Source organism: Mustela erminea, chromosome 9, assembly GCF_009829155.1.
Source record: "Mustela erminea isolate mMusErm1 chromosome 9, mMusErm1.Pri, whole genome shotgun sequence".
NCBI classification, from domain to species: domain Eukaryota; kingdom Metazoa; phylum Chordata; class Mammalia; order Carnivora; family Mustelidae; genus Mustela; species Mustela erminea.
Window position 1 is genome coordinate 29,024,847 of NC_045622.1, and position 20,386 is coordinate 29,045,232.

The window sequence follows — 20,386 nt, forward strand, 5'->3', positions numbered from 1 at the left end:
ATTTTCTTAAAGAACTTCCTGTTTGTAGGCACCTGGGTAGCTTGGTTGGTTAAATGACTGCCTTTGACTCAGACTATCATCTGGGAGTCGCAGGATCAAGTCCCACATTGGGCTCCCTGTTTAGTGGAGAGTCTCCTTCTCTCTGTCCCTCTCCCCCTCATTCATTCTCTCTCTCTCATTCTCTTTCTCTCTCAAATAAATAGGATCTTAAAAAAGATTCTCTTTCTGGGAATTAAACACTTTACTCTTAGCCAGAGGGATGAGGAGGATATTTATACACAAATATGAAGGCTGCAGGAAAATTTGAATCTTTCTTGGCCTCATCTCTTGCCTCAATTCAGGACTGTGCCAAAAACATCGTGATATATTTTTTTTAATGCCCCCCCCTTTTTAAAAGATTTTATTTATTTATTTGACACAGAGAGAGCACAAACAGGGACCAGCAGAGGGAGCTGCAGAGGGAGAGGGAAAAGCAGGCTCCCCACTGAGCAGAGAGCCTGATGTGGGGCTGGATCCCAGGACCCTGGGACCCTGGGATCATGCCCTAAATTGAAGGCAGACATTAACTGGCTGAGCCATCCAGGCATGCCAATCCTGATAGATTTTTTTTAAAACTTTATTATTGAAGTATGGGTGATATACAGTGTTATATTAGGCTCACGTATATAACATAGTGATTAGACAAATTGTACTCAATGCTCCCTGCAAGAAGAGTAGTCACCATACAACATTATTACAATATCATTGACTCTATTTCCTCTGTCGTACTTTTTATCTCCATGACTTACTTATTTTATAACTGGAAGTTTGTTTCTCTTAATTTCCTCTTCACCTATTTTGCCCTGCCACCCACCCCCTCCCCTTTGGCAACCACCAGTTTGTTCTCTATATTTAGTAATCTGTCTTTGGCTTTTTTTGTTGTTTGGTTTGTGTTTTAGATCACACATATAAGTGAAATCATATGGTACTTGTCTTTCTGTCTGATCTCTCTTCACTTAGCATATATTCTCTAGGCCTGCTGATGTTATCACAGATGAATAGATCTCATTCTTTTTTATAGTTGAGTAATACTCTCAATTATACACACACACACACACACACACACACACACACACACACACCATATCTTTGATAGATTTGCTTACATGGTAAAAGTCTAATCCTCCAGTAACGGCTACTGGATAGCAACCTTCTTATTAGAAAATGCCTTTGCAAGTGTTCATCTTTTGTCCTAAGCATTTTTCTATTTTTATTATATTATGGTAAATCCTTCCTGTTCTTACCACCAGTCATCAGGTTTTAGTAATAATTATTTTCTATTTTTGTGTCCTTTTTTCCCCCCTAATTCCTTCCCTTATTTGTCATTTTTTTTTTTTAGGATTTTATTTATTCATTTGACAGAGAGAGCACAAGCAGGGGGAACAGCAGGCAGAGGCAGAGGGAGAAGCAGACTCCTCACTAAGCAGGGAGCCCAATGCGGGACTTGATCCCAGCACCCTGGGATCACGACCTGAGCTGAAGGCAGAAGCTCAACTGACTAAGCCAGCCAGACGCTCCTTTATTTGACATTCTTTAGGTTCTTCATGCTTCTTTGAAAGAGCTACCATCTTTTTTTGCTTTAAAAGTTTTAAATATTGAGATACAGTTCATACAGCATAAAACTCACATTTTTTAAAGTGTATACTTCAGCAGTTGTTAGTATATGCAACAAAGATGTGCAACCCTCACTGCTATCAAATTCCAGAACACTTTTATCAACCCCAAAAGAAACTGCATATCCTTTGGCAGTGACTTCCCTTCCCCCGTGTCCCCACCTCCAGGCAACCACTAATCTACTTTGTCTCTATGTATTTGCCTATTCTGGGTGCTTCATATAAGTAGAATCATACAATACGTGGTCCTTGGTGACTGACCTCTTCCACTTAGCATATTATTTTCCAGGTTCATCCACGGTGTGGCATGTATCAGTACTTCATCCCATTTTATATGGGTGCATAATATTTCATTGCACTTAGGCCACTTTTTTTTTAATCCATTTATCAGTTGATGTACACTTGGGTTATTTCTAGCTGTTATCAATAATGTAGCTATGGATATTCATGTAAGCATAATGTTTTTTGTGTAAACCTAAGTTTTCATTTGGGGATGGATAAATCACCAAAAGTACAATTGCTAGGTAATATGGTAGTTATATATAAACTATATAGAACCTGTCAAACTATATTCCCAAGTGGCTGCACCATTTTACATTCTTTCAGCAGTGTTTTTCCCTATATCCTCCCTAACATTTGTAATTGTCCATCCTTTTTTTTTTTTTAAAGATTTTATTTATTTATTTGAGAGAGAGAAAGAGAGAGAGAGAGAGAGAGCATGAGAGTGGGGAGGGTCAGAGAGAAAAGCAGACTCACTGCTGAGCAGGGAGCCTGACTTGGGACTCAGGATCATAACCTAAGCTGAAGGTAGACACTTAACCAACTGAGCCATCCAGGTGCCCCTGTAATTGCCCACCTTTTCAATCTGGCCGTCCTAGTGGGTGTGAAGTGATATTTCATTGTGGTTTTGATTTGCATTTCACTGGTGACTAATGATGCTGAGCATATTTTCATGTTCTTGGGGGCCATTTAATATACTTTCTTTGGAGAAATGTCCACTCAAATCCTTTGTCTATTTTTAATTAGGTTATTTGTCCATTTATTGTTGAGTTGCAAATTCCTTATATATTTGGATACTAGTTCTTTTTCCCAGATACATGATTTGCAGATACTTTCTCCCATTTAGTGGATTGTCTTTTCAAAACTTGAATGTGTTCTTTGAAGCACAGAAGTTTTAAAATTTTTTATGAAAATCCAGTGTCATTTTTTTTTATGCTTGTGGTCTTGGTGCCATTTCTAAAAAATTATTGTCTAATCCAAGGTCATGGTGATTTTTATCTGTTTTTTTCCTGAGAGCCATACTGTTAACTCTTGTTTTAAGTTTTATTTTTTAGAGAGTGAGTGCTTGAGATACAGAGCACAAGCAGCAGGGAGGGACAGAAGTATAGGGACAAGCTGACTCCTCACTGAGCAGTGGGGCTTGATCCCAGGACCCTGGGATCATGGCCTGAGGCATGATGAAGGTCTTAACTGACTTAAGCCACAGCTTAACTGACTGAGCCACTAGGAGCCCCCATATTGTTAACTCTTAGAGGAAAGTCTTTGTTGTATATAGTGTGAGGTAGGAGTCCAGCCTCATTCTTTTGCATGTGGATATCCAGTTGTCCTAACACCATTTATGAATACTGGTTGTTTTTTTCATGTTGCTTGTTTGATTTTTTTTTTTTTTCTCTTTTAATGGGGAATCCTGGCTAGGAATGAGGAGAACGAAATAAGGTCCATGCTTGCTTGCTTGCTTGCTTGCTTGCTTATTTATTTATTAATTTATTATTATTATTATTATTATTATTTTTAAGATTTTATTTATTTGTCATAGAAAGAGAAGCGAGAGCAAGCACAGGCAGACAGAGTGGAAGGCAGAGTCAGAGGGAGAAGCAGGTTCCCTGCGGAGCAAGGAGCCTGATGTGGGACTCGATCCTAGGACGCTGGGATCATGACTTGAGCCGAAGGCAGCTGCTTAACCAACTGAGCCATTCAGGCGTCCCTTTATTTATTATTTTAAAAAGATTTTTATTTATTTGTCAGAGAGAAAGCATGAGCAGGTTGCAAGGGAGAAGTGGAGGTAGAAGGAGAAGCAGGCTTCCTGCTGAGCAGGCAACCCGATGGCAGAACTCGATCCCAGGACGCTGGGATCATGACCTGAGCTGAAGGCAGATGCTTAACTGACTGAGACACCCAGGCGTCCCAAGGTCCCTGCTTTAACAACAGAGACACATGTAATGAGTCCTTTTACACACCAGGTATTATTTTGGTGCTCAGTGTCCTTAGTTTACCTCTCTTTTACAGGAGCAGAAGGAGAAGCCAGTCTGCAGTGTCCTTACTGAGGCATTAAATGCTAGCCCCAGAAGCCTCCTTCTTCACAGGTGACAAAGATGTCTTTAAAGTCTTTTTATGTTCTTCTTTTCTGTAGGAGATTTGGCAGGTCGTGCAGAACTATTGGGGAAAACCTCTCTAAGAATCTGGAATGTTACCCGGACAGACTCAGCCCTTTATCGCTGTGAGGTGGTTGCTCGAAACGACCGGAAAGAAATTGATGAGATTGTCATTGAGTTAACTGTTCAAGGTAGGAACTCACATAAAGTTAAAAATATGTTCCCCTTTTTAGACCTCATGAATCTGTCTATAAAATAAAAAAGGTTGGGGAGGCGGAAAAATAAATAAAAATAAATAAAAGAGATTAGCTCTTTCTTTTTTCCCAAAGGTATATCCCTGGGGGTATTGCAGGCCTTAGGGGGCAGGCGGTTGTAGGAGCTTGGACTGCCTGAGTTGGGATAGAAGGCGAGAAGGGAGGTGGAGCTACGGCCACCCACACCCAACCAGCTGTAGGAAGTGCTCCTCAGGAGGTGTGGGCATTAGAAATGCACTGTGGGTTATACATGGGGGTGAGCTGTGTGTGGGGCAGATGCCATGGCAGATCCAAGCCCATGGGTGTGACATGGCTATGGCAGTGGTGCATCCCCAGGCTGGTTTTCCTTTTTTGTGAGCAGGTTTATTATGGGCTTTCAGAAGAATCAATCCATGTGGCTGATTTGAAACCCCAACTCGAATTTCTTCCACAGTGAAGCCAGTCCCTCCTGTGTGCAGAGTCCCGAAGGCTGTACCTGTAGGCAAGACGGCCACGTTGCACTGCCAGGAGAGTGAGGGCTACCCCCGGCCGTACTACAGCTGGTACCGCAATGATGTGCCGCTGCCCACAGACTCCAGAGCCAATCCTAGATTCCGAAATTCCTCTTTTCTCTTAAACTCTGAAACAGGCACTCTGGTAAGATCTCTTCTTGGACGTGAGGATAGAAGAAAAGTCTTTGTTGAGGAAGGGATACTTATGGTGGGAAGAGCGCTTACTAGGAAAAAAATAAACTTTATAAGACAGGAACTAAAAACCTATAATGTTGGGGATTCTGTGGGAAAAATGAACCCTCCCTCCTTTGTATAAGCAAGTAAGTTCTAAGAGGATTAAAATAAAGGAAGGGAAACTTGTAAAATAAAGGTGATTGTGTAGGTCTATTAAAGAAATATAATGGATGAGTGATGTTAGGGTCCTGATGTGAATAACCACCTGTAAAAATCACGAGACAGGGAAACTGGATTACTGGTGGCATATTCGATGTTAAGGAATTGTTCATTGCTTTAGTTACAATAAGGTATTATAGTTATAATCTGAAGAAGTCCTTGTCTTTCAGAGTTGCATGCTGAAGTTTTTATGGATAAAATGTGTCTAGAATTTTCTTCAAAATAACCCAGTGATGGTAGTGGAAAGTGGTTGGGGGGCAAGATGCAGTTACATTGGTCATGTATAGAAGACAGACTGCCCTCCGCAGCAGCATCTCAGCTGGGCTTTCCTACAGCCAGCCCTCCTGATCCTTGGCATATTTAACTACACGTAGTAACAAGTCAGGTTATATAAGATCCTCTGTATTTGTATTGCTCAAGTGTTGCTGAGAAACAATTCTTATTATCTTCACACTGCATTCTGAATGTTGCTTTGATATCTTCAAAAATCTGAGGGGATCTCATTGTTCAGGAGCTCTTGGGCAAGACTGCTGGGGAAGAATATAAGGGAAGAACCTGACAGTGCAGGAAACTGAAAGGAAGCCAAGAGCAAATGAGATATTTTACTGAGCTCTGGACTTAGCACCTTGTTGGGAGGCGGGGGTGGCGGAGCATAGTGATGTCTTCAGTCCACAGAGGTCTGCCCTGGTGATTGGTCTGATGATTTACTTGTAATTTACTGAAATAGGTTTTCAATGCTGTTCACAAGGAGGACTCTGGGCAGTATTACTGCATCGCTTCCAATGATGCAGGCTCAGCCAGATGTGAAGAGCAGGAGATGGAAGTCTGTGAGTTACTTTTTGAAACTATTTCATCTGAAGACTGGCAAGTGGATAGAACATTTTTAATTTAATATTGGACCATCTTTAGACAACTGGTCTCCTTTCTTCTGGAGATGACTAAATTCACCAAAACCCATCCGGGTACATTGAAAGGAAAGATGAGAAAGTTCTGAGTAACAGTTAAATGACTAATAAGTGGTTACTTGAAATATGTTTATCTCCTCAAAATAGACTTTCTGGAGTCTTCTGGTGTTGGGAACATAGCTAATCATGTCACTTTAAACTGAGTTTGTTTTTTTAAAAAAATTTTAAAGATTTTATTTATTTGACAGAGAGAGCAAGCCAGAGAGCACAAGTGAGGGGGAAAAGCAGAGGGAGATGAAGAAGCAGGCTCCCCACTGAGAAGGGAGCCTGATGTGGGGTTCTAGGGTACTGGGATTATGATGTGAGCTGAAGGCAGCCACTTAACCAACGGAGCCTCCCAGGTGCCCCTTAACTGTGTTTAATAAACTCCACTTCTGGGATGTAAGCATCTGATTCTTGATCTTAGCTCAGGGCTTCATCTCAGGGTCATGAGTTCAAGCCCTGTGTTGGGCTCCATGCTGGGTGTGGAGCCTACTTAAATAAATATATGGATAGATGGAGGAAAGATAGAAAAAATTACTTCATTTCTTTGGTAATTGATAAGATCAAAACATAATGTCATGTAAAGTCTCTAGAAATTTATCCAGTTATAACCATTTTGTGGTAAGCTGACAGTCAGAGGTTTAGCCTCAATAACTTTACCATGCATGTTCTGTGATGATGCCATCTCTAGGGTGCTGGTTCTAAAGGAGAGGTGTTGAAGGCAGGATGGGGCAGATGGAGCATGTCACATTCAGTCACCTGCGGAGCTATCTCAGCCCCTCCCTCCTTCCTGAGCATAACTGACCCCAGAGCAGTGTTTTCCAAGCTTGCCTAATTATGAGAATCCTTTGCACTGTTTCATGTACGGATTCCAAGGCCCCACCCCAGGCTTATGGACTTAGTCCTCAGGGGAGGTCTGGAAATGTCTGCGTGTCAAACACAACTCCAGGGGATTCTTGTCATCTGTCAAATTCAGGAAACTGCTCCAGTGCAGGAGGAAGACTCTTGGACTTTGCCCCAGACCTACTGAATCTCTCTGTAGTGATAGAGCGTGGGAATTGACATTTTAAAAGTTAAAATTCCAATTTTTAAATGCACACTCGCATTTGAAACCCCTGCATTAAGGGAAGGGAGAATTTAACAACTTCCAAGTTAGCTGGCTTATGTTGCTATATCGCTTGCATGTTTTCCATTGCATTTTTGTCTGTATGGAGGAAACAACCCCAGTGCCGCACACTGATGTGGACTGGGGCACCTTTGCCCGGTATAGAGAAATGGGAAGAGAGGGTCAAGGGCCTTCCTCCAAGAGACTTGAAGATATGAGGCCATGCAGCTGAGAGTGAAAGGTCATGTTCCTACCTCATATTTTTACTTTTCAGTCTTGTGCAACACTAGTTCTTTTCCCTCCAAATAATGCATAGCAAAGGAAATCCGTGGAAATTAGGAATTTTTTCTTTGGGATTCCTGGCTCCTTAATTCTGTCTCTATAAAGTGAAACAGTTTTCTCCATTAATAATATTTTTAGGAATTTAGCCAGAAGATTGTAAAGCCTTTTAAAAATGCTAAGCCCCTGGGGCGCCTGGGTGGCTCAGTGGGTTAAGCTGCTGCCTTCAGCTCAGGTCATGATCTCAGGGTCCTGGGATCGAGCCCCACATCGGGCTCTCTGCTCGGAAGGGAGCCTGCTTCCCTCTCTCTCTCTCTCTGCCTGCCTCTCCATCTACTTGTGATTTCTCTCTGTCAAATAAATAAATAAAATCTTTAAAAAAAAAATGCTAAGCCCCTTTTAAAGATTTTTTAAAAAATTTATTTATTTGACAGAGAGAGAGAGATCACAAGTAGGAAGAGAGGCAGGCAGGGGGGTGGGAAAGCAGGCCCCCTGCTGAGCAGAGAGCCTGATGTGGGGCTTGATTCCAGGACCCTGAGATCATGACCTGAGCTGAAGGCAGAGGCTTAATCCACTGAGCCACCCAGATGCCCCCTAAGTCCCTTTTAATATCAGATTAAGTATAACAGCATTTGAACTTTGGAGGTCTCGGTACTTTTTACAAGTGAGAGCAGGGGTTTGGGGTCCTCTATGTTCTGGGCTAAACGTGTTAAAAAGTGGGGACACCTGGATGGCTCAGTGGGTTAAATGGCTGCCTTTGGCTCAGGTCATGATCTCAGGATCCTGGGATCGAGACCCACATTGGACTCCTTGCTCAGCAGGAAGGCTGCTTTTTCCCCTCCCAGTCCCCCCGCTTGTGTTCCCTCTCTCGCCATGTCTCTCTCTGTCAAATAAATAAATAAAATCTTAAAAAAAGAAAAAAAGTTGAAGTGGTCTCACTCTGCTCTTCTGGCTGGAGTAGGCATGACAGGGCAGATGTGGGAAGTGGAAGGATGCAAAAAAGAAGTGGGGTCAAGGACTTTTCTAAGACCAGATCCCTTAATCCCTTTTTTTTCCAGATGACCTGAACATCGGTGGCATTATTGGGGGAATTCTGGTGGTCCTTGCTGTACTGGTCCTGATCACTGTGGGCATCTGCTGTGCGTACAGACGGGGTTACTTCATCAATAATAAGCAGAATGGCGAAAAGTGAGCCTGTCTTCCGTCTTAAGTGACCAAACCAAAGTTTAAGTTGGCATTACATGAAAAATCAGTCATTGAAGCCCTCTCTCCTTCCTTTTCAGTTATAAGAGTCCGGGGAAGTCAGATGGAGTGAACTATATCAGGACAGATGAGGAGGTAAGGAAAGGAGTGAGGCAACAGAGCAGACATTGATTAGGAAACCTAGTAATTGAAGTGTTTCCAGAAAAAATGACATTCGTCCTTGGAAACCTTCCCAATGCAGAGTTTTTACACACTCCTGGCATTCAGTTTGCAGGCTCTAGTAGTAGATGTTACCTTTGAAGAAGGGTTTCATTTGATTTGTTTTGCCATGAGTTTCTTCAGGGAAATGGGGATTAGATCTGGCTTCCAATTTCCCTCTCCCACTTGGGCCCCTAGGTTTGTCAAGGATGGCCGTTTCTAACCTGTTTTGGCCTTGCAGGGCGACTTCAGACACAAATCATCATTTGTGATCTGAAATCTGATGGTGTGACTGACGGAGCACATGCAAATACCTCTACCAGAAACTCCTATCAAGAGCAGCCCGGGAGCCAAGTGCACTTGGACAGAGCTAGACACTTGCGCAAAAGCTTTTTGTTTTGGCCAAAGTTGACCGCTACTCCTTTCTTACTTTTTAACAAGCCACATGAATAAAAGAATTTTCCTTGAGGTGGGCATAGTCATCACAAGGGGGAAGAAAAACCACACAACTGTATCTCACTGAGGCGGATTCCCAGTCTGTTTCTGGCCTGGCTCCCACCTGAGCGTTAAGGTGAGCGGAAAGCTCTTGCTCACAGAGGCCGGGCTGGGCATTGTGGCCTGCGAAGCCAGTTTATTTGCCGCTCACTTACATCAGCCCAGGTGAGTCCCATGTGTGTTTCCACAGGCAGCCATGTAGCACCAGCATTGCAGGGCTTGGGAGCACAACCCACTGCAACACCCTACAGCTGCAGAGTTTGAACAGTGAACCCAGAAAAGAGGCGTTCTATGTGATGGTCTTGTTTCACAGCTGCCCACAGCCAGCATGGCAGATTCTTCTTGAAGGTTTTGTTGATCAGTATTTTAGTGTCCATCTTGGAAAATCTATTTGGATCAGAATTTTATAAAAACAGCCCAAATCAGGAAGGTAAATTGCTTGTCCATGGGAGGGGGGTAATATTTACATACAAACCTTCATCTTAGGCAAAATCTGAAATGGTACTGAAATAATGCTCTGCTTTTCTATCGGTGTTTATTTTATAAAATTTTACATTCTGAATTTTTGCTAAAGATGTATTTTGGTTATTGAAGGAAAATTTCTATTTAAACTGTAAATATGTTGTCATACAGTGTTAAATACCTATTTTTTTAAAAAAAAATTTCAACTTAAGGTAGGAGTTCCAAGCTACTAGTGTTAAATTGGAAAATACCAATAATTAAAGAGTATTTTAACCCTAAAAAAATCCTCTCGAGGAAGCTTACTGGAACATTCCTTTTTCCCATATAAGTTTCAGCATTTTTCACAAGAGAACTACATTGTCTATACATCAAACCATTGTTACTTAGGAAACTTTTTTAGAAATCCAATTGAATAATGTCAAAATCTGTTTACATCTCTCCAGAAGAAAATGTAACCTCTAAGGTTGGCTTTGAACAGTGTCTTCCTGGATTACTCAGACTACCTAAGCCCAGAGACACCACCCATAAGTGCTTAGATGTACCTGTGAAACCATGTTAGCCAACCCCTGGGCTTGAGTCCTGCACCACTCTCTAAGTCGATATTAGCTATTAACTTTGAAGGCTAGCCAGCATGTGCACTGCCATCTTTATTGGCTTGATAGTGGCTTTGTGTGCTGATTAGCTTTACAGTTAGTTGTAAGGTGGACATTTCAAGAAGGGTGGGTGTCTTCCCTGTGGTATCCCAGCCTTTGGATCCCCTGTGACAGAGCTCTTTGTGGATGGCTCCTGAAACAAAGCAGCCTCTGCTGTTTGGTTTTAAAATTCATTTTACTTATTTGTGTAGTTCATAAGACTGTCCAGGGCCAAAGGCCATTCTGAAAACTACAGTAATGTTTTTTAAGAAAATGAATTCCACCCTTCCTCTTTGCCATGAAGAAAGCACAGAGACACCACAGGTTGTGTCTCATTTCACAATAAACCCATTGTGTGGTAGCGGCGAGGCCATCCCTTTGAAGAACATCAGGTATTGTAGCCAGAGCAGAAAGCCTGATGGTGAGGAAAGCGAAATGCCTGAATCAAAGGCCATATTCTGATTTTTTTATTTTAAAGTCTACCCAAGACACTGTTGCTCACTGGGTGTGGGACATTAGAAACATCATTCAAAAGCCTTTGTTCTTCAAGAGCAGATGTTCTTCACCTTAGATACATTGCTGTGTTAAACTCATGATGTGAAGCTGTTTGAAGAGGGAGCTTCTCAGAAGAGCGCCTCCAGTCCCAGTGCCTCCAGTGTGCTTCAAGGATGGTTTTTATTCAGAAGGATATAGTCATGTTGAGATTAAACTTCCAGTGTCTTAATTTTTTATACTTGGAGGGTGTTTTTTAATTGAATACTTGAGACTTATGTTGACTTTTCTTTTTTAAGTTCTGTGAATACTCTGCCATGGGCTATTTGGCAGAAGTGGTGGGCAACTCTTCATAATTGCTTAATGGTACCCATCTTCTTTTGCGTTTGTGTCTTGAATGCTTAGACTTAAGATATCCCTTCATCTTCACCCCATCTTGGTAGAAAGGGATAGTGTCCCTGTTCTCTAATTGTTGGGGAGCAACACTCGAGCTGCCATCTTGGTTGTCCAAGTGATAGGACGGCCTTGTTGACACCCTTCTTGTGACCACAACACCTCCTATCCTAGTGCCATGTGAACTGGGTCTGACAGAAGTGAGTATGGAGTCTGGGAAGTTGTTGCCTAATTTGTTGTTTACATTACTGTAAAAATGTAAACAGAAAAGGAACATTCATGTGTTTTTAAGATGTGAATGTGATTGAAGACTCGGAGCTTCTATAAGGCTACTGTGGCTTCTGGTGTGGCTGTTGCTGTACATAGACTTTGCAGACTTGTACTAACACACCTATAAGTTGGTATTTGTTAAACCTCATTTATAAAAGCTTTTAAAAAAAATCAACTTTGTCTCATTATTTCTCCTCCTTATGTGCTCTTATGTTGAGTTTACCTCATCTTCCTAGCATTTTGTTAGGAAGGTATACTTAAAATAGCACAATCCCAGGTTTTAAAAGAGGCTGCCATCAGTTACCATCTACTTGATTTGGAGATAACTCTCCTTACTCAAGGGCGGCTTTGTGACTCTCTCTGCCAATGACATCTCCATGTGTGTCACCATTCATATATGGGAGGACTGTAGAATAGACACAATGCACAATGACATTCTACCCCTCAAATCCAACTACCACATTTATACTAAAAAAAAAAAAAACATATCAACACAGTAACCCTGTAATTTTGCTTCTATAGTACTGGGGTTAAAAAGGGAACTGAATGAATTTTTTCCCCAGTCACTCTTGGATAAAACATGAGTGTAAACGTGTTTTAAGGTGACCTAACGGTATCAGCAGAAGACACCAACACCTTCCCCCTTCATGGGAGCAATCTTTGTGGACTGTTAACACAAACCAGCATTAGTGCATGCCACACATAGGTGGAACTTTCAGGAGCCAGCCCATGTTTACATTTGAAGACAGATGTGTGCTATTAGGAGGCAGACAGCTTCTGTCAGGGGACAGAAGCAGAGGGACAGATGAGCTGAACATTAAAGACAAAGGGAGTCATTTTTTTTCCTAAAGGAAAGTTGGGTTTTATTCTTTTTCTTCCTTTTTTTTTTTTTTTAAACAACACACATTTATTTCTCACAGTTCTTGAGGCAGAGAAGGTTTTATTATTCTTAAACACTTAATGTGAATCAAAATGACTACCAGTAAAAGCCCTGTTCTAAAAGTAGAAATATTCTATTAAATAACCAGAAGGCTATATTTATGCTTAACCTTTATTATTCCATTTTATAAAGCTGTACACTTTAAAAACCTGCAATTTATAAATAAGAATAAAAAAAATAATTACAATGAAAATTTCATCATTAGATACAGGAAACTACTGTACTATAGGGAATTCCGACCATATAACAAACAGAGCCTTCATTTATATAAAAGAAAGCTGATCTGTTGAGTTCCTTAAAGACCAGAGTATGCTTTATCAGAATGAACATGATACTTTCAAATGGAGTAAAATTAGAATATTAAATAGCTAAGGCAGTTCTATTATATATATATACACATATATATATGTATATATATATTTTTTAACCACGTATTGCATAAAGAGAAATGCAAAAGTTTGGCCAGCCACACAGATAAACAGTTAAGAGTGCTGGAGTCACAAGAAAAAACTCTGGTATCACACAGTAAAAGTCTCCCTCACCCTGAGAGTAAGGGAGGTGGACTCTGCCTTTCCACAGGCAGGAGACAACATCTCCTTAGAGCTCTTGCCTCCTGGACACTCCTGAATGACTGTTTCAGTTGGCTGTTTTCAGGGGTGTCTTTCTGAGTGACCTCCTGCTAGGGGCTGGGTTATCTTTATTTCTGGCCGGGGACTTCACATTCCACTGCTGAGGCTGTGGCGGCCTAGGGAAAGGAAAGAGACAATCATTCTGGAACTAAAGATAAAACCCTGACACAAACATTTACCTCAAAAGGAACTCTTGGTAAACTTACGGTTTATCAGGAAGCGATAAACATAAAATGTCATTTCCTTGACACTGGGCTTCAATTTTCTCTGAAAGGGAGTCAGACACAAATTCAGATTTCCCAGAACTCAAAAGCGGCTAATACATCTGACAGGAAAGGAACTTGCCTTTGACCGAAGGTGTCTGTGGTGTGCCTATGTAGCTGACTCCTGCTCCAAATGTGACATCATTGATGGTCCCTGGGTAAATACGGGGAAAACAACACCATTAATGAAAAGCCAGTAGGAGACAGACCTACATAAAGTCACCTGCGCAAGGTCAGTCATGGAGCTTCCGCTACAGTTTTACTCAGTCACTTGTATCAATCCCTAAGCACTGTCAAATCTAAATCCAGGGGCCCTGTCAGGCCTCAATTTTACCTTTTTTGTGGGACTCAAATGAAGTTGGAGACTCTCCTGGATACTCATCCCACCAATGGTCTCCTGGCTCCTTCCACCTCTGACTACTCCCTCAGATGGCTCTGTGGCCCCTGCATTCCCACTGCCCACTGCCTCTGGCTTCTTGCCCACCCCACATCTCCAGTTACTGCCAACACACCAGTGACCCCATCCAGCTCTAGCCTCTCTCGGAGTCCTACATTTCCTACTGTCCCTCACTGCACTCCCTGAAAACACTTGGCCCACCTCATTACCCCCACTTCTCAGCACATTCTTTCTGAATCTCCTATCAATGGACTGCCCAAGTCAGAACTGTCAGGCATGAGAGGCTCCTTCTCCACACCTAATCACTAACTGGTTACATTTACCTTCCTCCTATCTCCTCCCTCTCCCGTTGCCTCCTCTCCTCCTCACTTGATGTCTGCTCCTCTCACCCTGACTTAGCTTAGTGGTTGGTCTCCACCCATGGCCTCCTCTTCTTTCAGTTCTCCCCTAGGAGGCAGGGAGCAGAGTGTAGGAACAGACCTGAATCAGACTGGATCTGAATACTGGCTCAGGGTCTTACTGAATTACTCTAAAAACCTCAAGCTTTTTTTTCTTTTTTTCTTAAGATTTTATTTGACACAGAGCAAGATCACAAGTAGGCAGAGAGGCAGGCAGAAAGAGAGAGAGGGAAGCAGGCTCCCTGCTGAGCAGAAAGCCCGATGTGGGGCCTGATCCTAGGACCCTGAGATCATGACCTGAGCTGAAGGCAGAGGCTTAACCCACTGAGCCACCCAGGTGCCCCAAAACCTCAGGTTTCTTTAGCTCCAAAATGGGATACAGATGTACTCACCTCAGGGGAGTTGTAGGGATTAAAGAGATTATTTATGTTAAGTCCTTAATAGAGGAATTGGGACAAGGTAAGTGCTGAATAAAGGTTATTACTATTGTAACTTATTAGCTGTTACTCCCTATGTCACTAGAGTTAAAAGATGTAGTGAGGTGACTGCTCCGCTTAAGGGTCTTGCCAGCTCAGTGTTCTAGGGGAAGGCCTAAAATCCAGCCTCTGAGCTGGACAGACCCACCTTTGTGTAAGTGCCTATGGAACCAGCCACCCTTAGGAACCAATTTGCTGCATTCCCACACTACAGGCCACCATGTCCGATCATCACGGTTCTCTTCCTGGCCCAGGTCTGAGCGTGCAGTTCTACCTGGAGTGCTTCCCTCATCTCATCTGACTACCATGCCAGTCCTTGGAGACCTGGGAGGCGATGCATCTCCCAGGGACTTGCTCCCTACTTTGTGACCTGTACCGCTCTACATGAGCTATCAGCACATTTGTTAGGAATAGAACAAGGCTCAACACTGGCCGCTGACTGTTCTGTCAGAGCCCTCATGCCTTCCAAGAACACGTGTGCTATGAACCTTCTCCCCTACACTGTGGCCTTGTTAAGAGTACTGATCAGATTTTTCTAGTCTGTTTTAAAGTCCACAGTGCATCTGCAGTGCTATGTGCCCACGAACAACTTAAGCTACATTAACTGCTAAGAGATTGTATTTTCATAATGTGTGTTGGAGAGGATGTGGAGAAAGGGGAACCCTTTTACACTGTTGGTGGGAATGCAAGTTGGTGCAGCCACTTTGGAAAACAGTGTGGAGATTCCTTAAAAAATTAAAAATAGAGCTTCCCTATGACCCTGCAATTGCACTACTGGGTATTTACCCCAAAGATACAGATGTAGTGAAAAGAAGGGCCACCTGTACCCCAATGTTCATAGCAGCAATGGCCACAGTCACCAAACTGTGGAAAGAACCAAGATGCCCTTTAACAGATGAATGGATAAGTTAGATGTGGTCCATATACACTATGGAGTATTCTGCCTCCATCAGAAAGGATGAATACCCAACTTTTGTAGCAACATGGATGGGACTGGATGAGATTATGCTGAGTGAAATAAGTCAAGCAAAGAGTCAATTATATCATATGGTTTCACTTATTTGTGGAGCATAAGAAATAACATGGAGGACATGGAGAGAAGGGAGTTGGGGGAAATTGGAGGCGAAGATGAACCATGAGACTATGGACTCTGAAAAACAATCTGAGGGTTTTGAAGGGGCAGGGGTTGTGAGGTTGGGTAAGCCTGGTGGTGGGTATTATGGAGGGTGCGTATTGCGTGGAACACTGGGTGTGGTACATAAACAATGAAAAGAAATTAAAAACAGAGAGAGAGAGAGAGAGACCAGTATTTTCATCATGCTGCCACTCAAATAGCTCAGTTGTGCTTATTCCTGTTTCTGGGAGGTCTCTCCTTGTGCTGCAGTTCAAACTCCCCTTCCCTACGTATACATTCCTTTTCCGGTTTGGAAGCCTGAGCACATCCAGGCAATAGGTCTCCAAACTTCGCAAAGGCAGCTATGTGGTAGCTCTCAGATCCCCTGTGTACTTTGTAACCAAAGGCAGGAGCATCTCTGCTGCTTGAGTGACAGCAATAAGAGGGACTTACCTGCATGGATTTTCAGTTAAGATCTAGCTCTGAAAAGGACTAATTTACATTTCGCAAAGCCCCTCTGCTCATGCTGAATACCACTGGTGTGCCAGAACAGTGGAACTGGCTAGCATTTTTCCTCCTACCTTCTTAGAGCTGAGACCACTTCCTGACAGTCACCCCACCTAAGAGTTGTCAATAGAATGTGTATTTATAAACCACACAGAAAACAGAACTGAGTGTTTTACATGATCTGATAATTCTCCCAGGAAGGAGAGCTAATAGGAGACCCTTCTTCAAGCATTCCTTCCTGGTTCAGAATAAGGAAAGATGGCCACGAATTTTATATTCAAGAGCCTAGAGAGAGAAAAAGTAGTCTGTTGACCTGGGGTCACCTGACAGTCTTATTTTCAGTGCAAAGACGGGCTCCATGCATGCACATTCAAGCAGTATTAATGCAGCATGCCAGACTTCACAGCTGAGGAACTCAGGCTGCTAGGAAACCAACTAAAGACTGGAATCAGGGACTCCTGGGGATGAACAAAACTAAAATGAGATGCATTCGCCCCATTTCTGCAGCATATGGTTTCTAATGCCAAAATAGAAGCACTCTGAACCAGGAACAAAGAACATACAAAAAAATTTGTCTGTTTCAAAGGGTTGAATTTTTCCACATATATAATATTACACCTATTCAATATAGAGGAACCCCAAATTACAACTTTTAATGACAAAAGCAGTCATGATTCAGTTGTCATCTAAGGAGATGTGGGGTAGGAATTCTGTTCATCTGTTAATCTCCCTTAAAAGGAGGACTTGATGGGTGCCTGGGTGGCTCAGAGGGTTAAGCCTCTGCCTTCGGCTCAGGTCATGATCTCAGGGTCCTAGGATCAAGCCCCGCATCGGACTCTCTGCTCAGCAGGGAGCCCGCTCCCCCCCCCCCCCTCTGCCTGCCTCTCTGCCTACTTGTGATCTGTCAAATAAATAAATAAAATCTTAAAAAAAAAAAAAGAGGACTTGATGGAAATTCTCTACAACCCAGTATATACTCTAACAGATCACAGCATCACAGGTCATAGAACTGCCCAGCAACTAGCCAGAACACACTAGGTGCTCAATACATTTGTATGACTGAATGTACAACTAAATGAATGGCTTGCTCCTGGGCTGCACCATAATCAAAGAGAAGAACACCTTAACATGTTCTCATCTTGCAGTCATGCCCAAGAGCAGCACTGGGAGAGCAAAGGCTGTAGAAGGACATAGGACTTGCAGTCAGGAGACTTGACTTCAGGTCCCAGTTCTGCCATTTGTCCCATCACTTAACTCATTAACATCTGTTTCACTCCTCTCATGTTCCAGGCACTGTGGCAGGCACAGTGGGTACAGTGAAGAGTAAAACAGCATATGAACTACAAGGACAGGTGAAGCAGTACAGATGACCCTGAACAACGAGGGAGCTGGAGCTGCCAACCCCACCAACAGTCGAAAATCTGTGTATAACTTTTAACTGCCCCCAAAGTTAACTACCAATAGCCTACTGTTGGCCAGAAGGAAGCCTTACCAGTAATATCAATTAATGGTGCTGCACTGTAAACAATTTATGGTGCTGCCCTATAAACAATCTGCGCATAAGTGGACCTGTGCAGTTCAAACCTGTGCTGTTTAAGGGGTCCCCTGTGTCTGGAGGTACGGTGAGTACTGCTGCTGGAGGGTAAAGCAGCGAACACCAGGGAAAGGGAAGTTGTAGATGAGGACATGGTGCATGAACGCCCCGTGGCAAGCAAGAACAGGTGTATGCAGGACTTTGAGAACGCGGCCCAGGAGTGGTAGACAGAGGAAGGGGGAGGTTAAGAGGGAAGAGGCAGGAGGCACACTGAGACACGCTGTGGACAGTAAGAAGGTAAAAAACAAGGTAATAGGGAAAAAATCCTCTATACTTCTAACTCACCTTGACTTTGAAATAATAGGAAATAAAAGATTAGAAAAACCACCCAATGGGAGTGAGAAGACAGAGGTTCTCGACACAGCTGGTGGGTGGGGGTCCTCAATAGGACACTGAACCCGAAGCCTCAGCCTGGCTCTGGAGCTGGCCTCAATGACGTACATGGAGCATGCCAGCATCAACATGTGACAGCTACAAAGCAGGGCTGCCCGAGGCAGGCCGGAGTGCCCAAGTGCTGGCTCTAGATTGGCAAGCATGGCGCTGCCAAGGGAAGTTGTGCCTCAGCCTCCCCGTGTGTCAAACAGGGATCCTCAAAGATGGCTGGGAGTTTAACTGAGTTCATGCCTGTGAAATCACTTAGAAAAGTGCTTGACTTACATTCAGCTAGTTCCTGGGCTGTTGAGTTATAATTATCATGAGACACCATGTGACAAGGCACCACAATGTTGTTGACCACAAGAAGTGCCTTCATCTAGTACAAGACCTTTCTTTCAAGAGAAGGAGTCTTACTGCAGCTCCTGCAGACACACAGTGGCTGAGGAGAGACTTAGCAGAAGCTGGCTTGTCACAGGAGTACTTACTCTCGGGAGTACTGATCGCTCGTTTAGTTACGCGGTCCACAGCTCCACTGGACTCCTGCTCCAGGCTGTAGGAGTTTGCTAGGACAAAACAGGGAAATTTTAGCTGTCCAGAAAAACCCCCAACATGATTAGCAAGATCTATGATAAAGTTAATATCCCAAATAAAGTGTTCTTATAATGAAGTAATTCAGAAAGATATAAAAAAATGATAAACATGAGAAACAATGTCCATTTTCACTAGGATTCAAAGAAAAGGAAATTAAAACCATCACCAGTTTGACCTATAAAGCCTGGCAAAGAAGGGAAATTGTTAGACCAATGTTTTGAAGTAGGAAAACAGACACCGGTGCACCACTGGCTCCCATCAATGTACAACCACGGGGAATTACAGAAGGCAACCTGACACTAGCAAAGGCTTTAAAAATATCCACGGCCTTGGAGTGCTGGGAATCAATCCTAAAGATTATATACTTTATTGTGACATTACTTCAAAAAATTGAAAAACACCTATATTTCCAAGAAGAGGGTAACAGTAAATAGGTTTCAGTACTTTCACAAGATAGAATGCCACGAAGCCACAGGAGAAAAGTTAGGAAAAAGTTCATGAGCAAATGTTAACTGTTATTGTATGTGTAGGGAAGTAGATTACAAACCAAAAGTGCGCACTAAGATTAAAACTTTATAAATAAGGCCAAACGCATGTGTGTGGGAAGTAGAAGATGGGAAAAATGAACACTAATGGATGAGTTTTCCACTTCACTCTTTTCCAAATCTCTTCTTACGGAATCCCAAATGCCCAAAATTGTTTGTTTTAAAGATAAGAAAACAGAAATCACTTAGAAAAGGATGAGAGGGAGGCCTGTTCTGTATTTTCATCTGTAACCTCACTGTGTCTGAGGTACAAAACCCAGCACTTCTTTCAGCCCCCGGAGCCACGTGGGGCTTACCACGATTGCACATTTTGTCCAGGCTTTGAGAGCTTAATGGGAATGGCAACGCTCCTGTGCTCCGACTCCGGTGCCTGCTATTGGACTCCACAGCTTTCTTGACAGAATTCAGGATTGCGATGGTGCTCAGGGACATGGGCCTGTAGAGGAAAACATGCACAGAAACGCAGAGAGAAGGAGGGTGAAAATGCTGGAGTCACCACCCTCTGCCTCTCAGGTGCACCCTCAATCACACTCATTGCAAATCTGAAGGAGAGGAGCCTGGAGGAAGTGTTCATGAAACACCCAGTGGGGAAGGCACAGACATCATGGAGAATGTGGTGAGAGGCAGTCTGCCCCATTCCTGATGTACCAGCTCCATACCTGCTTTTGGGTATGAACCTCTTCAATAGCCCAGCCTCAAGGGAAGGAGACAGAGGCGGTGCTTGGCCAGCAGCCGTCCTGAGTGTTGAGGGCTGGGTATCAGTGGCACCTTCCTGGCCAGCAGGAGCTGGCATTACTTCCGAACTCGGGGCAACCTGTCAGAGAACAGAAATAAAGACTATTTACCTACTGAAACTTTTTTTTTTTTTTTAATGGAAACTTTACATGCCCTGAGCAAGTCCAGAAGTAATTTATTTTAA

The 20,386-nt window shown here is 43.0% G+C and overlaps 2 protein-coding genes across 4 annotated transcripts in view; one reads left to right on the top strand and one right to left on the bottom strand.

Annotated features, from left to right (window-relative positions):
* JAM3 (junctional adhesion molecule 3) overlaps nt 1-11,809 on the top strand; it is a 90,266-nt gene extending 78,457 nt beyond the window's left edge. For both annotated transcript variants that reach the window (XM_032357435.1, XM_032357436.1), the window contains 6 exons: nt 4,063-4,215; nt 4,712-4,914; nt 5,890-5,989; nt 8,552-8,681; nt 8,777-8,831; nt 9,136-11,809. In XM_032357435.1, coding sequence (XP_032213326.1) covers nt 4,063-4,215; nt 4,712-4,914; nt 5,890-5,989; nt 8,552-8,681; nt 8,777-8,831; nt 9,136-9,171 — 677 coding nt within the window. In that variant the 3' untranslated portion in view covers nt 9,172-11,809. The remainder of the gene's footprint in view (nt 1-4,062; nt 4,216-4,711; nt 4,915-5,889; nt 5,990-8,551; nt 8,682-8,776; nt 8,832-9,135) is intronic.
* Nucleotides 11,810-12,540: 731 nt separating this feature from the next.
* The window catches only part of NCAPD3 (non-SMC condensin II complex subunit D3), a 68,773-nt gene continuing 60,927 nt past the window's right edge, over nt 12,541-20,386 (bottom strand). For both annotated transcript variants that reach the window (XM_032360486.1, XM_032360485.1), the window contains 6 exons: nt 20,127-20,281; nt 19,764-19,903; nt 18,817-18,894; nt 13,553-13,624; nt 13,414-13,474; nt 12,541-13,323 (listed from right to left, as the gene is read on the bottom strand). In XM_032360486.1, coding sequence (XP_032216377.1) covers nt 13,215-13,323; nt 13,414-13,474; nt 13,553-13,624; nt 18,817-18,894; nt 19,764-19,903; nt 20,127-20,281 — 615 coding nt within the window. In that variant the 3' untranslated portion in view covers nt 12,541-13,214. The remainder of the gene's footprint in view (nt 13,324-13,413; nt 13,475-13,552; nt 13,625-18,816; nt 18,895-19,763; nt 19,904-20,126; nt 20,282-20,386) is intronic.